At 42.3% G+C, this 17,910-nt stretch overlaps 1 protein-coding gene across 1 annotated transcript; it reads left to right on the forward strand.

The window, feature by feature from the left end:
• The first annotated feature begins 13,852 nt into the window (after positions 1–13,852).
• On the forward strand, positions 13,853–17,413 carry RPL36A (ribosomal protein L36a). Its single transcript, XM_054720510.1, has 5 exons — positions 13,853–13,918; positions 14,298–14,403; positions 14,599–14,666; positions 16,782–16,904; positions 17,339–17,413. The coding sequence occupies exons 1-5, from the start codon at positions 13,916–13,918 to the stop codon at positions 17,357–17,359; spliced, it is 321 nt and encodes a 106-aa protein (XP_054576485.1). The 5' UTR covers positions 13,853–13,915; the 3' UTR covers positions 17,360–17,413.
• Positions 17,414–17,910: the final 497 nt, after the last annotated feature.

The following is a 17,910-nucleotide window of genomic DNA, read 5'->3' on the forward strand; positions in this document are numbered from 1 at the left end:
CTGAGGAAGCTGTATGTCTGTGACATGACTACTCCCCATGACCTGCTCAGTTAGGAACTTTTATTTCCAACAGCAAAACACCACATTGACACTTTTAATAAAAGGTACCAATACTCAAATGATCTAATAAATACATACATAACAAAAGTGAATAAAGTAACTGATGAGATGATGTTCTTCCCAAAACTCTGTCCTGTAAAGCAACCTAGGAGTCTGAGCCAAAGAAGCACTCCCATTTTGTTCATTCTTCCACCCACCCACTGATACTTCCTTTGACCCACCTTCATACCCAGCTAACTCCAGTAATCCCTCTAGGGAAGGTTCTGTGTTAGCCCTGGGACTTGCAGGTGCCTCAGTAAACAGACTGAAATGTTTAAAGGTGCAGTGCCTTTAGTCTTCTGGATAAAGAATGATGTTGGTATGCTGGAGGCTAATTCCAGCAGGTCATAAATGCAAGAAGTTCATCAAAAGGTTGATGGAACTTGGGGATTCAGCAGGGCTGAAAATTTGCATATATTATTGCTTGCTGCCAGATAGCCGAAGGCAGTTCCCCCAACCTGAAATCTTTAACTGCTTACCAAACCTTACCTTTGATATGTATATCTGATTTGCTATAGGGAAAAATGTGTAAATAAAAAGCCCTGGGTACAGAGACTCAGAGAAGTTAGTTACTAAAGCTAAGCCTCCCTGGCTCCCCCAAAAATGCCTTCCAAATTCATATTTTTTTCTCTAGCCTCTTTATTAATTTACATCACAATCCCTTCTCCAGATTCCTGAACCCTTCTAGATGCAGATACTACCCCAGCATTAATGGCACCCAAGACAAGGACGTCTGGAGAAGAAGATTTCGCCTGAGCGAAGAAAAGAAGTTAATCACTGGTAAAGGTGGGGTCACTGTGCATAAAGCCTGTACCAAGCTTTGGATTTCGCAAACCAGAATGGGCGGGAAAGTCTTTTGTTTTAAGTCAGACTATAATGGGGAAGAATTTGGTTTAAAGGCGAAACTATCATTGTAAATTTTTAGCTTCCATGCTCAAGGATAAAGAAATTAAAATGTCGAAAGGTACTCTTTTAAATCAGGCTCTAGGAAAAAGAGTACCATTGTCATTTTTAACTATGTGGCTTCTTGTTCAAATTGCAAAATGCCTAATTCATATTGGGGATTGAAAGTCTGTAATTTCTAAAAAGCCGCCCGATCCTCTGCCTCTGGAGTGGAGAGACTTGGCAGCTGAAGAGATTAAAGCTGTCAGCTCTCTCACCGAGACTCTCTAATGCCTTGTTTAAAAATTACTGTAGAACACCTTGGGACAGGCAGAATTTGGCAAAAATAACTTTAAAGGCCAGTCAATGCTGTGGAGAGCAGAATAGGAAGAGATTCAGGAAAAGAACTGTGATTTATTAAGTCTATATGTTATTTGTTGAATGTAGTTTTATCTATCATTTTGTATGATTTAATGTGTTTATTGTTAGCCTATTAAGCATGCCTTTAATTCAATAAGAAAAGAAGTGTGGCCAGATCATTTACTGAATTTCCCCAGAGGAAACTGGATGTGGGGGAAGGGAGACACGTGGTGATCCTGTAAAATGGATATCCATTCCCGAGAGTACTATTAGAAAAATCTCATTTCCACCATGTTTTTTCCCGGTCCATCATTTTAAAATTTTGCAAAATTCAGGAATGTGTCTGGAATTTCTGTACTCATAAAGAGAGAAAGCTGGCTTAACACAAATGCGCACACCATCCGATTTCGGATTTTAGATAGTTTTAGGCTAAGTTTAACTCTCTTTGTGGATGATATAGAAAAACCCAAGACTGTTTTTTTCTCAAAAAGAAAGATGTCAGAAATGACCCAAGAAGAAAAAGAAAGATACAGGCTGGTTCTAAGCAACAAGATTGGTGTTTCCATAATAAAGGGTAGTTTTTAAATAATAATGGACTGCATTCCAAAGTTAACATTAAGGCCACTAAAAAGTCAGTAAATTATCTCTGTTACAGAATTTACCAAAGTAAATGCCTTGGATAATTATAACTGGCTTTAGAATCTCAAAATTGTTGAAACATAGATAAATAATATATTATGAAGGTCCAGTCACCCCAGGGGAAACTAGCTTCGCTCTTTAACAGAGAAAAAAGCTGGTATTCTTTCCCAGGGCAGCAACTCAGCAGAAAGAATGAGGCTATTTTACATTTAAATGGCTACAGGCTTGCTTCCAGAGTACTTTAGTTGGCAACTTAAAACTTTGGAAGTTTACTGAATTAAATAATAAATAACTTGTTGAATATATAGGTATTTTGAAATAACAAAATACTGAAATATTAATCTGTTTGCCTGACATGAAAAATCTAGAGGACAGAATTGAATCTATTAATTAAATATGTCTTGTATTTTTTAAAAATGTGAAGTTATTATTAATCTGAGAAATGCTAAATATTTAACTTTTCAGCTAAATTTTAAGGCTTCTAAGAGTTTAAAGTTCAAATTAAGTTAGGAAAAATAATATAGTTGTGGTAACAAAATGCATAAAGTATAGAAATTTATTTTTAAGAAAATAATTCTTGTATTTTCTCTAGAGAAATTAATAGTTTAAAATATATTGATGTACCAAGTGTGGTAAAATTTCAACCTAAGATATAATATTTTATATGGTCTAATTAAAAAAGAGGATTAATTCTATGGTCTCAACAAAATTTTTAATATAAAAAACAATTTAAATTTGATTGGTATCTTTTAGAATAATTATAAAAAGTATATAATATAGCTGAAACCAGTTTGGCTCAGTAGATAGAGCATCAGCCTGTGGACTCAAGGGTCCCAGGTTCGATTCCGGTCAAGGGCACGTACCTTGGTTGTGGGCACATCCCCAGTAGGGAGTGTGCAGGAGGCAGCTGATTGATGTTTCTCTCTCATCAATGTTTCTAACTCTCTATCCCCTCTCCCTTCCTCTCTGTAAAAAATCAATAAAATTTTTTAAAAAGTATATAATATAATCTTTTATATATATATATATATATATATATATATCCTATATAATAAAGAGGGAACATGCTAATTGACCCTCATGCCATCGCAAAGATGGCGGCGCCCATAGCCAATAAAGAGGGAGTATGCTAATTGACTGCCCTGCCCTCAAAGATGGGGGTGCCCACAGCCAATAAGGAGGGAATATGCTAATTGACTGCCCCATCCTCAAAGATGGTGGTGCCCTCAGCCAATAAGGAGGGAATATGCTAATTCACTGCCCTGCCCTCAATGATGGCAGTGCCCACAGCCACAAGATGCTGGTGCCCTGTCCCCTCAGCCCCACTGGGGTGGCAGGCTGTGAGGGGGCAGGCCTGGCTGAGGGACTCCTCTCTAGTACATGAATTTTCATGCACCAGGCCTCTAGTATATATATATATTTGATAGTCTTTCCAAGTTAAGTTTCAAGACTTTAATCAAGGGACAACTTTGAAATATTTCACAGGCCCTGGATTCAAAGATTCATTCTCTCTTCTTAAAAGAAATAATTTTGAATTAGGCCGATCTAATATACTTGAAATCATGTGGGAAGCTTTATCAAATAAAAATTAATGACTATATTTTGTGTATATACATATATTTTAAATGTTATGGGGGTTTTGGCCTCTAAAGGAGGGCAAGACAAAGTAGCTAAATTTTTCTTAAGATTCAGCAAAAGAATTATAAAGACAAAGCCCCAGGCAGCCTGCTTTCAGATAAGCTGGGGGGAGGAGATGGAATTTGTACCTCCTAGGTCAAACGTATAAGTTTGCTTTTTCAATAAAGATGCCTACTTTAATTACTTAATAAATTAGTTTTTAAAAATATAATTAAGGTCTCATATAATTTTGGTTAAATGAGAAGCCAATGTTTTTATAAGCAGTTGGATTTAACAAAGGCCAACATAAAAATTCGCATTCCTGAGACCTCCCATAATCCCTCTGTGTATGCAAATGAGCACTGGTGAAAAGGAATACTATTTAAAAGTAAATTTTAAGCTTAATAAAAAGGAGAAATTCTAACATTTTAAAATCTCTTCCGCTAATATTTACAGGGTAAACTGAAGGTTATTATTCAAGCATTAAATCTGATCATAAATAAAGTCACCATGAACAGAAAATGAGTCACTTAATATGTAAGCAGCAGTATCATTCAGCATCTAAAAGTAGCCATGTAGGTTGCTTGGCATAAAAAAAAAAGAAAAAGAAAGAAAGAGAAAGGTTTTTTAAAAAAATTATTATTATTACTCTTTAAATAAATATTTATTGTTCAGATTATTACAGGTGCTCCTCTTACCCCCCCAGAACTCCCTTCCACCAAGTTCCCACCCCACCCCAAGCCCTTACCCCCCCCCCCCCCCCCACTGTCCTCATCCATAGATGTAAGATTTTTGTCCAATCTCTTCCTGCACCACTCACACCCTCTTCCACCCCGACTATTGTCAGTCCACTCCCTTTCTATGCCCCTGATTCTATTATATTCACCATTTTATTCTGTTCATCAGATTTTTATTGACTTGATTTTTAGATTCACTTGTTGATAGATATGTATTTGTTTTCACTTTGTTGTTCATAATTTTTATCTTTACCTTTTTCTTCTTCTTCCGCTTCTTAAAGAATATCCTTTAGCATTTCATATAATACTGGTTTGGTGGTGATGAACTCCTTTAGCTTTTTCTTGTCTGTGAAGCTCTTTATCTGACCTTCAATTCTGAATGATAGCTTTGCTGGGTAGAATAATCTTGGTTGTAGGTTCTTGCTGTTCATCACTTTGAATATTTCTTGCCATTCCCTTCTGGCCTGCATTGTTTCTGTTGAGAAATCAGCTGACAGTCATATGGGTACTCCCTTGTAGGTAACTATTTTTCTCTTGCTGCTTTCAAGATTCTCTCCTTGTCTTTTGCCCCTGGCATTTTAATTATGATGTGTCTTGGTGTGGTCCTCTTTGGATTCCTTTTGTTTGGGGTTCTCTGCACTTCCTGGACTTGTAAATCTACTTCTTTCACCAGGTAGGGGAAGTTTTCTGTCATTATTTCTTCAAATAGGTTTTCAATATCTTGCTCTCTCTCTTCTTCTGTCACCCCCATAATTCAGATGTTGGTACGTTTGAAGTTGTCCCAGAGGCTCCTTACACTATCTTCATATTTTTGGATTCTTTTTTCCTTTTGCTTTTCCGGTTGGGTGTTTTTTGCTTCTTCGTATTTCAAATCTTTGACTTGATTCTTGGGATCCTCTAGTCTCCTATTGGATCTCTGTATATTATTCTTTATTTCAGTCAGTGTATTCTTAATTTCTAGTTGGTCCTTTTTCATATCCTCAAGGGTCTCACTAAATTTATCAGTGGTTTCTAGAAGATTCTTGAGTAACCTTATAACCATGGTTTTGAACTCTATATCCAGTAGTTTGCTTTCCTCCATTTCTTTCATTTGTGACCTGTTTCTTTGTCTCTGCATTTTGGCTGCTTCCCTGTGTTGATAGTGTGGCTTTGTGTGCTAGGTGTCCTATGGACCCTGGTGGCTCAGCCTTCCTAATTACCTGAGGTGGACACTCTTGGTGCACCCCTTTGTGGGCTGTATGCACAGTCTTGTTGTAGTTAAGCCTTGATTGTTGTTGGTATCACTGGGAGGAATTGACCTCCAGGCCAATTGGCTGTAAGGATCAGTTGTGTCTATGATGGGGGAACTTCTGTGTTGGAGACACCCTTATGGGGCAAGACTTGCTTCAGTGGGGCTTTGGCACTCATTCAGTCTGCCCCCTGAGTGTGTCTCTTATGGATCTGAAGAGTTGTAGTCTGGATGGTCTCTCTCTGACCACTGGATACACTGCCTCTTGGTTTTCCAAGGAGAGAGGCCACCCAGCAGGCGTCACAGAGAGATCTGCCAATTCCTTCTCTTTGTTTGGGGTTTGGAGGTGCCCAGATGAGTCCCAGCTGTGAAGCAATGCAAGCTGCTCTCAAGCCTTGGGTCTTCTTTTGGAGGCTTTGGGGCTCTTTGACCCAGCTGCAGTATGTTAGGTTTCAGATTGCAAAAGGCCAGGCCATTCATATGCAAAAGCCTCTGCGCTCAGCTTGGGTGGGGTTGCAAATTGGGTGGGGCGGGGTCTTGGGGAATCACCAGGGTGGAGCAAACAGCAATGGCTGACCCTCAGCCCTGCCTGGAAGAGGTCCCGGGTCTCTGTGTCCCGTGGCACCATGCAGGAACAATGATCGCTGCAAGCACCTCTGAGAGAAAGCTGCCCTTGAGTTCTGCCCGATGTCAGACAGTCCGGTTTCTCCCCTATGAGTCTGGTCACCAGAGTGTCTCCCAGAGCTGGAGTTCAGAGCAGTCAGGAGCTTGTATCTCCCTCCTGATTGAAAAAGACAACAGCGTACTCAGTTGCCAGCCCTTTCCGCTCACACGCACCTCCGTAACTCTGCACTTCACTTCTGCACCTCCACCCCTCCTCCAAATCTCAGTGTGCTTTTCTCTTTCCTTCTAGTTGTAGAATTTCCACTCAGCCAGCCTTCCCATGGTTCTGAATGATACCCGTTTTGTCTTTTAGTTGTAGGTTTGAAGTGGTTGTGCGAGGCAGCAAGTTCAGGTGTTTACCTATGCTGCCATCTTGGTATCTCTCCAAGAAAAAGATTTTTAAAAGAAACTCTCTGGAGGTGACCTAGAAATTACTCTGGGAAGAAATAAAGGGAGGTTTCCTTCAAATGTCTGGAAAACTGTAATTAAAAATCAATGTGTTAGGCCTCAAAAAGAAAAAGTAAATAATTTGCATTTTGCCTCCTTAAACAAAGCTTATGTAAAATTACTCAAACACTAATAGAAATTCAATTAGTGTCATTTACTGTCAACACCCAAGGAAAAATGGAGTTAGAAAATAAGACTTATTTCAGACTAATTTAAATTAGCAAATTGAAATAAATGAATATTCAGGAGAACTTAGTTGTATTAGGCGGGAACCTATTCTTTTTTTTAAAATATATTTTATTGATTTTTTACAGAGAGGAAGGGTGAGGGATAGAGAGCTAGAAACATCGATGAGAGAGAATCATCGACCAGCTGCCTCCTGCACACCCCCTACCAGGGATGTGCCCACAGCCAATGTACATGCCCTTGACCGGAATCGAACCTGGGACCTTTCAGTCCGCAGACCGACGCTCTATTCATTGAGCCAAACCGGTTTCGGCAGGAACCTATTCTTGAAGCATTAACTAATTTTTTACTGATGGTTTATCTCATAGTAAATCTGCTTAACACGAGATGAATCCAAACCAGTCATATTTCTGTGCAAAGAATTGAATTAAAAGCTATTAAGACTGCATTGCAGGATTTCCAAAAGCCTCTTGATAGTATTTAAAACAAAAAAAGGGGGTAGTGGAGAAATATCATGTAAGTAAATTACATCAAGCCTTAATTACTTAAATTTTTTACTTTAAATTTATTTTTCACTTGTAATGCTGATGGCACGACACACATGGTGTCAGAATAAGCCAAAAGAAAATGGTTTGGAAAAAGGAAAAGATCCCAAGTCTAGTTTATAGAAAGGATTCCTTTATTAACCTTTGGTGGAGAATATGCTTGTATATTTCCAGAAAACTCCTCCAAGCCTGTGTGGATTCCTGCAATAATCCAAGAGAGGAACTAACCAGACTACTCCGGCCACAGATGGTGGTGGCCCCAAGCAACACGCTGAGGAGACAGAGGAGAAACAGTCCAGAAATGGGAATAGTGAAGACGCCTTGCCATGCTAGCAGCCAGCAGCTGTGCATCACTGCAGGTTGTCGAGGACCAAGCCAAAGAAGGTTGGACCTACATTGCTCACCATTTGTCCATCATCCAGGTATCATTGCTGTCATGTCACAGGAGACAGTAATGGAGAAGGAGACTCAAAGAACTGTTGGCCCAGAAAGGAGCTTACCGCAGACTGATTCCTTTGATGCCTGGCAGCAATTTAAAGGGACATAAAATAACTCTATCCTTTCCATTGAATTTAAAAATCTTGAAAGGACCTGAGCTCTGCAAATGACATACATTCTTGTTAAAGTTATTAAATCAAAGAAGCGGGATATGCTGTAGACTAATTCCAGTATGTCATAAATGCAAGAAGTTCATCAAAATGTTGATGGAACTTGGGGATTCAGCAGGGCTGAAAATCTGCATATATTATTGCCTGCTGCCAGACAGCCGAAGGCAGTTCCCCCGACCTGAAATCTTTAACTGCTTACCAAACCTTACATTTGATATGTATATCTGCTTTGCTATAGGGAAAAATGTGTAAATAAAAAGCCCTGGGTACAGAGACTCAGAGAACTTAGTTACTAACACTAAGCCTCTCTGGCTCCCCCAAAAAATGCCTTCCAAGTTCATATTTTTTTTCTCTAGCTTCTTTATTAATTTATGTTGCAGCCCCTTCTCCAGATTCCTGAACCCTTCTATATGCAGATACTACCCCAGCATTTGTACTGACTGGTTAAGGAGATCTGTGCTGGAGACAGTCACTGTAGTGTCCCAGCCCTGTGACCACAGATTGCAAAACACCAGCATGTCTAGAAAGATTCCTTGGAAAGCTTAATAGTGCCAGATAAAGGGAAGAAACAACTCACAGGTCCTAACAGAAGAAAGTGTCACTAAAAACAGTTAACTAAGCACCACTAATAATTAAAGAGTTATTTTCCTGAACTTGGTTTTGGCAGAAAGATAAGAAAAGTTAAGTTTCATTCTCCATAAAAGCTTCCTCTGCCTGGCTGGTGTGGCTCAGTGTTGACCCGTGAACGAGGAGGTCATACTTTGATTCCTGGTCAGGTCACATACCCGGGTTGCAAGCTTGATCCCCAGTAGGGGGCATGCAGGAGGCAGCCGATTCATAATTCTCTCTCATCATTGATGTTTCTCTCTCTCCCTCTTCCTTTCTCTCTGAAATCAATAAAAATATTTTATATATATATATATATATATATATATATATATATATATATTAAGGATTTTTAAAATTTTTTAATATTTTTGAATTAGAGTTGAGGTACAGTACACTTTCAGGTGCATAACCCAGTGATTGGACATTTATATAACTTACAAAGTGGTCATTCCAATAAATCTCGTATCATCTAACACCATACATAATACTAGAGGCCCAGTGCATGAAAGTGCATGGGTAGGGTCCCTAGCGGCTGCCAGCTGCTGGCCGGGGCCTTCCTTCGTTTTGTGCCACCCCTGGTGGTCAACACATGTCATAGCAAGCAATCGAACTCCCGATTGGTCAAACTCCCAAGGGGACACTTTGCATATTAGGCTTTTATATATATATATATATATATATATATATATATATATATATATATATATAGACTAGAGGCCTGGTGCACGAAATTTATGCATGGAAATGGGGATCGGGCCTAAACCGGTAGTTGGACATCCCTCTCAGAATCCTGGACTGCTGGCTCCTAATCGTTCACTTGCCTGCCTGCCTGGTCGCCCCTAACTGCCCCCCCCCTGCCATCATGATCGCCCCTCACTGCCTCTGCGTGCTGGCCTGATTGCCCCTAACTGCCACCCCCTGCTGGCCTGGTCGCCCCTTACTGCCCCCCTGCCAGCCTAATCGTCCCCAACTGCCCCCCCCCCATTCAGCCTGGTCATCCCTAACTGCCCCCCCTGCCAGCCTGCTCACCCCTCATGGCCCCGCTGCCGGCCTGGTCATCCCATGCAGCCTGCTGTTCAGTCGTTTGGTTGTCCCTCACTAACCCCTCTGCCGGCCTGGTCATAAGCAGCCATCTTGTGATGGCGTGATGGTCAATTTGACTATTCCTTCTTTATTATATAGGACTAGAGGCCCAGTGCACGAAATTCGTGCACTGGGGAGGTTGTCCCTCAGCCCAGCTTGCACCCTCTCTAATATGGGACCCCTCGGGGGATGTCCAACTGCAGGTTTAGGCCCGATCCCTGTGGAATCGGGCCTAAACCTGCAGTTGGACATCCCTCTCACAATCTGGGACCGCTGGCTCCTAACTGCTCACCTACCTGCCTGATTGCCCCCTAACTGCTCCTCTGCAGGCCTGATTGCCCCCAAATACCCTCCCCTGCTGGCCTGATCACCCCCAAGGCTTTTATTAGTATAGATATGACCCTGCACAGAAAATTTTACTAACCCTGCTTTACAATAAGGGCTTGACGATTGAATCATTAGGACCAGACACCAAGATTTCCTTTCTTTGAATAGTGGAGGGAATACTTATCTTGTCTTTAAGTTGCCCGGAAATTAAAATGAGATAATGACTTAGAAAAGTATAAAAGCACCATATAAAGACAACTGTCTTTTTAATGAAGTGGTAAAATGAAAAACACTTTTTATTCTCCCCTTCCTTCCTTTACAGCTTTTATTTAAACTTTGAAATTTATAAAAATTTCACTCCAATTTTCATTTCTTTACATTCAACATTATTTTGTATTGGTTTCAGGTTTTATATTAGTTACAGAATAGTGGTTAGACAATCATATACTTTACAAAGTGTTCCCCGATATTTCTAGTACCCACCTGGCATCATACCATCATTACAACACTACTGACTATATTCCCTATTTAAGTGACAATGGGTTTACAGGTTCCTTTCAGTCTTTCTTTTGTGTTGCTCGTCCTTCCTTTACTCTCTCACTTCTTCCCTCATTTTCTTTATATAGTATCTCAATTGGCCATCAAAGCTCAGTGAAGGCACTGGGACATGCTTAATCCATTTTACAGACCAGGAAACTGAGGCCAATTCCAGTTGGCTGTGGAACTTGACTCAGCACACAGGAAGCTCTCAGAGCCATGCTCTTTGCGCTTCCTAAGGGGCAGCGGCCCAGCAAACAGAACAAACCTTCCAGTCAGGCTTCCGAGCCTCTTTCTCAAGCACCTCCTCATTGCAGATGCTCCACATTCTTTCCACTCCTGCCATTATTTACTGACCCCCCTTCTCCGAAGCAGGTGGAAGGCTTCCCACTCACTGCCTAGGCATGCTCTGCCATGGGGCAGGGTGTCGAGAGCTTGCTTTTGGGTCGAGGCAGGAGCAGGAGTCACTGCCTCTGAAGTGTGAAGGCTGCCTGAGTGTGGCCAGTTAGCACTGGGAGCTTCTCTGAATCACATCAGTCAGTCCAGTACCCTGCAGTGCAGCACCCCTCCACTGAGGTGGCACCACCCCTCAACCCCCGCCTCAGGGGTGAGGGTCCTTGCCCCTCTGCCAGGAGTCCTTCCATGCCCCTTGATCCCTGGCTGGGCCCACCCACGTCTTGGGGGCACTGCAGAACCTCTGTCTCTCTGCAGATGAGGCAGATCCCTGCCCTAGGTCTCTGCAAAGCTATGAATCTGTGGCCAGAGGCCTGGTCTGGGTCTCAGCAACCACATGCCTGCAATGTTCCCAGGGACCCCGGGAGCGGCTGGGCAAGTCCCGCCTCACCTCCCCGGGGTGCCGATCTCCCCAGGGACCCCTGGGAGTGGCTGGGCGGCCTGGCCACGCCCCCCATTTTGCCGATCTCCCCAGGGACCCCCAGGAGAGGCTGGGCGGGCTCGGCCATGCCCCCCAGGTTGACAATCTCCCCAGGGACCCCCGGGAGCAGCTGGGTGGCCCGGGCCACGCCCCTCATTTTGCTGATCTCCCCAGGGATCCCCGGGAGAGGCTGGATGGGCCCGGCCACTCCCCCCCTGGTTGCCGATCTCCCCAGGGACTCCCGGGAGAGGCTGGGCCGGCCCAGCCACGCCACCCCCGCCCCTGTTGCCGAGCTCCCCAGGGACCCCCTGGAGCGGCTGGGCAGCCCGGCCTCACCTCCCCGGGGCGGCAATCTTCCCAGCGACCCCCAGAACTAAGAGGACTGGGCACCACCATCTTGATCTTCTCAACGGCCGGATAGGACACCCGGAGTCCCGCCCCCCAGCCTCCCGCCAGCCCAATCATGGGCGTAGCGGAGGTGCAGTCAATTTGCATGTTTCTCTATTATAAGGTAGGATTATTGACTATGTTTCCTATGCTGTACTTTACATCCCCATGACTATTCTGTACCTGTTAATTTGTACTTTTTAAAAATTCTTATTGTTGAAAGTATTACATATGTCCCATTATTTTTTTTAAAAAGCTTCCTCCTCTTGGCTTTGCCTGCCCTGAGTTTTCTACTCTTTTTGCTCCAGGAATTCTAATGGCTAGGTGAGCACAGCCTGGGGCAGATGCTAGCCACCATGAACAGCACCTAGAGGATGATTTTGGCATATGAGGTTACTCACTCTTAAACAGTTTCACTCAAAGAAACTTAAAGCTATAATTGCAGCCATAAAGGTGAACATATATCCAATTATTCTGTCCTCTGTCAAATAAGAGGTAGAGAAGATGGACATGGGTAGCAATGTTTCCAGGTACCACTTAAAGGAATGCATTAAAAGGAGATCCTGAAAGCCATTTAGTAAGTATACCAAAGTCCCAAAATACAGGGTGTCCTCCAAAAATGTATGCACAGTTTATTTATTTATTTATTTAAATATATTTTATTGATTTTTTTTTTTTACAGAGAGGAAGGGAGAGGGAGAGAGAGATAGAAACATCGATGAGAGAGAAGCATCGATCAGCTGCCTCCTGCACGCCCCCTACTGGGGATGTGCCTGCAACCAAGGTACATACCCTTGACCGGAATCGAACCCGGGACTCTTCAGTCCCCAGACCAATGGTCTATCCACTGAGCCAAACCGGTTAGGGCTGTATGCACACTTTAACAGATGATAGCTCAATTTTGAAAATGAAATGTATTTTAATAAACACTGCCTTTATAATTATTCAAAGTGTGTATATACATTTTTTTCTGGGACACAGCCAGACATAGTGAGTGGCATAGCATTTAACCAATCCTAAAATTAGCAACTCTTGTTCAGATAAATCTTACTACAATCTGATTGCAGTTAACTCTACCTGAGACTAAAATAAAACCACGAATAGTGCTGCATGTAAAACAAACAAAAAAAACAAAACAAAAAACAACAACAAAGGGAGAGAGAATCTAACACAGCTAGATCATCGAGACTTGGAGTGATATCATTGGTGGGCCACTGGGGAAGAAGTAAGTCTGCAGAGAAACCAGGTAATAGTGTTTTGAACATGTTCCCCTAACTTAAATTAGTCCAGTTCGGAATTTTTATGTTCTGACCATCCTGTGGTTACTTTTGGTTACTGAGCTTGTCAGGTTTAGTATATGGCCTCTTTTTTGTTCATACAGGTATACAGGGAAGGGAAGAGCTACTGGATATTTTCTATATCCTGGCCTGATTATTGCTATTGCATGAGCTGAACAATTTCATCTTAACTTTTCAGAATTTAGGGCAGCCAACTTGCTCCCTCAATAAAAAGGGGTGCCTTAACGTTGATCATTTTTCCTTTTTTTTTTTACAAGGTAGTTTGTAATTATACATTTATGAGCATGATTATTTGATTGTTGTGCCCAATGCATTGGAACTGGCCATGTAATGGATGAGCATTGGTTCCCTTCAAGCCCTCAGTGAACCAGAAGTTGGCTGCAAACGATGGTCGGTGTCCTTGAGGTGGAACAGGAATGGGACATTCAGGGGAAGGACCCCTCCACTTGACCCTAGTCCTGGCTTTCATTGGGGATAGGGAGATGGAGGCCAGAGTGTGTGAGAGAGCACTGCTTCCTTCACTTAATTCTGCACGGAATCAGCGTCTGCCAAAAGTGATTAAGCAAAGAAAATTCTCAAAGCTAGGGGGCGAGAGGAAGTCTTAGGGAAAGCTCTTCCTTAAGCTCCCTTCCGTTGCTCCGAATAGAGTCCTCTCAGCCGCCAGACGGCGCCACGCACAGAGCCTTAGACTCTATGGTTTCTCCCATGAGGAAGCGCGACCAGGAACCTCCTATATACTTCCGTTTCCGGCCTATCATCTTCCTTTCACTGCTGATAGCGCTCGCAAACATGGTAGGACTTTGGGGTTGGGGCAGAGAAACATCCAGTTTAATCTTCTCTCCACCGTCAAAGATGCCATCCCGGGGTGGGTCCAGGCCTCTGTGTGGACTCGTACCAAAGAAACTCTGTTGCCGGAATCGATCCCCGAAGGGACCAGGCTTTGGGGCCAGGAATTGAAGTGATGGGATCAAAGAAGTAGACGTAGCGGGGGTTGGGGGTGGGGAGGCAGCTGTACGTGAAGCACATGGGACTGGACCACCTTCTAGTGAGTGGTGTATTAGCCAGGAATTTGAGAGTCGAATCTTCGTGAGTTGCCATAGTGTGAATTGGGTCGCCATTGTGCTATTGGCATCTGATAACAGTGCACGTTCTGAACGGTTTACTTTACTAGGTGAACGTTCCTAAAACCCGCCGAACTTTCTGTAAGAAGTGTGGCAAGCATCAACCCCACAAAGTAACACAGTACAAGAAGGGCAAGGATTCTCTGTATGCGCAGGGTAAGATGGTCTTTTGCACGGGATTTGGTTTGAATGTGGCATTTGTGTAGTATAAATACACAAGCCCAGACCCCCCTCTCCCTACCGCTTGGGCATTGATATTTCTTATGGAAACCCAAGATAAAGCCGTAAGACTTTTATGTGACTGTTGTGAATTACTAACTTTGGCATACTGTAACAAGTAACTTCCCTCAGGAAAGCGGCGTTATGACAGGAAGCAAAGTGGCTATGGTGGGCAGACTAAGCCTATTTTCCGAAAAAAGGTGAGTAGTAATTACTGTTTGACATATTTCCCACTGACTATGGTAAAGACCTTGCATTTGTTGTTAGCCCACACACCTCTACAATATAGGTATGTGTTTTCATAGTTTCAGCGAAGTTATCTCAGTCACCTGCCGTAACATACCTGTTACAGACAGTGGAGCTGGGAGTGCAACAACTTAATGTTTGTCTTCAATACTGCAACATTGCAATATATATTTTATTTATTGATTCGAGAGTGAGATAGAGAAACATCTATTTTTTCCACTTACTTTTGCATACATTGGTTGATTTTTTTTAAATATATTTTTTATTGCCCTAGCTGGTTTGGCTCAGTGGATAGAACGTTAGTCTGTAGACAGAAGGCTCCTGGGTTCCATTCCAGTTAAGGGCATGTATCTCCAGTTCCCCGGCCCAGGTTCTGATCGGAGCAAATGCATATGTGTTTCTCTGTCTTTCCCTTTCTCTCCCACTCTCTTAAAAAAAAAAAAAAACAATGGAAAAATATCTTTGGGTGAGGATTAAAAAACGAAACAAAAATATATATTTTATTGATTTCAGAGAGGAAGGGAGAGGGAGAGATAGAAACATCAATGATGTGACAGAATCATTGATTGGCTGCCTCCTGCACGCCCCCCACTGGGGATAAGTCCACAATCCGGGCATGTGCCCTTGACCGGAATCGAACCCAGGACCCTTCAGTCTGCAGGCTGATGGTCTATCCACTGAGCCAAACCAGCTAGGGCCATTGGTTGATTTTTGTATGTGCCCTGACCAGGGATCCAACCTGACCTTGGCATATCCTGGCGACATGTTAACAACTGAGCTATTAGGCCAGGGCTGCAGTGTTTATATTTTTTGCCCTTCTAAGGACTGAAGTTTGAGTATACCAGTAAATCCTTTGCCGTTTCTATCTCTCATCAGGTCCTAGTGAATCCTCAGTTCTTGTTGGCAGTAAGAATGTTCTTTTGCTTCTCTTGCTTCTCAGCTCAAAAGCCTGCAATGAGTGCTATTTATCTCATGAGGTCTTAAGCCTCTTAAAAAGCGCCATTCAGACCTCCCACTGCATTCTCAGGCTGAGTGTGTTTCTGTTTTTACTCCAGGTGACTTGGCTATTCCTTAAAGTACACACAGTGCCTAGAACAGCATTCCCACGAACAGTGTTTTGGCATTTTGCTCTTCCATTTAGCCTGGTTCCAGAGTATTAAGGAATGACTTGAGTGTTCATTTAGGTGCAGTAAGTGATTTGATAGCTAAGGGATGAAAGGAACGATTGCCTTTTCACATTTAGGTAACTTGGTTAGAAGATGGTGAGGTTCTAGCTAGGTTTTGGAATTTTTGAGAACTGCAAAACTAGCAACAGAATTCTGACTACAGGAGCAGGCTTAAAAAGTTGAGTGTTTATGGAGAGTGTACTGAGTTAAATAATACAGTTGAATACACAAATCCTAGATGTAATTGTAGGTATTCTCCAGACACTTGATAGATCTTACGTAACAGTTAACCCTATTTAAAGAATTGCAAAAGTTGTTTTTATTTAATAGTGCATGAATTAGGATGACCTCTTTTTTTTGTTTGTTTTTTTAAATATATTTTATTGATCCTTTACAGAGAGGAAGGGAGAGGGATAGAGAGCTAGAAACATCGATGAGAGAGAAACATTGACCAGCTTGCCTCCTGCACACCCCCTACCGGGGATGTGCCTGCAACCAAGGTACATGCCCTTGACTGGAATCGAACCCGGGACCGGGACCCTTCAGTCCGCAGACCGACGCTCTATCCACCGAGCCAAACCGGTTTTGGCAGGATGACCTGTTTCGATTGTCCAGAATACTTAACTATGTAAAGCTGTTGAACAGCCACAAGTTCAAGGTGGCATGAGTGCCTCTTTGATAAGAAGTCCTCTAAGATGCCTGATGTGAATGGAGAACTTGATAGCAATTATAACTTTCCACCTTGGCGATTACATTTTCTCTTAAATACATTGGTTTTCACATTTATGTTTTCTCTCTATAGCCCAAGACAAATTAAGGTAGTAGTTAACCTGATGTAGTCATATTTTTGAAGAAAGATTTTTTGCAGTGATTTCTGAGGAGTATCACTTCATTTTTTTCCAGGCTAAAACTACAAAGAAGATTGTGCTGAGGCTTGAATGCGTTGAGCCTAACTGCAGATCTAAGAGAATGCTGGCCATTAAGAGATGCAAGCATTTTGAACTGGGAGGAGATAAGAAGAGAAAGGTATACAATTTGGGATGGGCGGTGCAATCTTTTCTATATAGCTTTATTATATTTAGAGAGGTATTTGGCATCAAGATCAGGGGCACTCCCTTCAAAATACTTGATCCATAGCTAAAGGTGTAAGGTTTTTGGTGTTTGGCATGAGTAAGAAGGGGAGAATGAGATTTACAAGATTTTTAAAAAATATTCTTTAAATTGATTTCAAAGAGGGAGAGAGAAACATCAGTGATGAGAATCATTGATTGGCTGCCTCCTGAAAGACCTCTAGTAGGGGGCCAAGCCTGCAACCCGGGCATGTACCCTGACTGGAGTTGAACCACTGAGCCACACCAGAGCGGGAAGGGGGAGAGTAAGAATTATCAGGAGTAGACACTTGATGGAACAGAGGTTCTTTGCAAGAGAAAAACTCACTTTTTCCCCCTTTTCTATTGCAGGGTCAAGTGATCCAGTTCTAGAGCGTCATATTTTGTTTTACTATATGACAATAAAATCTTGATGTGTTCACTTCATGTGGTTGCAATTGGTCTATTTGGGAAGGTAGTAAACTAGTGTCCCACAAGGGGAAATTCAAGCTTAATGGGTTTGATACTTGACTCATTTTGGATTGAATTTGGTTGAACTCAAATCAGATGTTGTGATGGCACTTGGGGCTTCATGGGATCCCTTTTGTTGTTATTGGTATCCATAGTGAATGTTGAGCTTACCAAGAGTGAAATAATTTGTCTCACATACCTTTATGAGTTCAATCATTTTTTTTAATTCTTGGATGTTTTTATTGATCTTCAGAGGAAAAACACCGGTTGTTTCCTGTATAGAATTTGGGCCCTGTTCTCTAGGCATTACATGTCTTCAGACTACTCATACCACCCAAACATTTTGATACACCACCCCCTTCAAACTTTTTTAAAAGATACATTTTTATTGATTTCAGAGGGAGAGATAGAAACATCAATGATGAATCATCAGTGCCTGGTGCATGCCCCAACAGGATTGAGCCTGCAACCCA

Source organism: Eptesicus fuscus, chromosome 1, assembly GCF_027574615.1.
Source record: "Eptesicus fuscus isolate TK198812 chromosome 1, DD_ASM_mEF_20220401, whole genome shotgun sequence".
Classification (NCBI taxonomy): Eukaryota; Metazoa; Chordata; class Mammalia; order Chiroptera; family Vespertilionidae; genus Eptesicus; species Eptesicus fuscus.

What these genes read in the sequence shown, in the direction of transcription:
- RPL36A (XM_054720510.1), top strand. An exon ending in AGCCTATTTTCCGAAAAAAG is followed by an intron (nt 14,667 to 16,781) that starts GTGAGTAGTAAT and finishes ATTTTTTTCCAG; the next exon opens with GCTAAAACTACAAAGAAGAT. An exon ending in GAGGAGATAAGAAGAGAAAG is followed by an intron (nt 16,905 to 17,338) that starts GTATACAATTTG and finishes TTTCTATTGCAG; the next exon opens with GGTCAAGTGATCCAGTTCTA.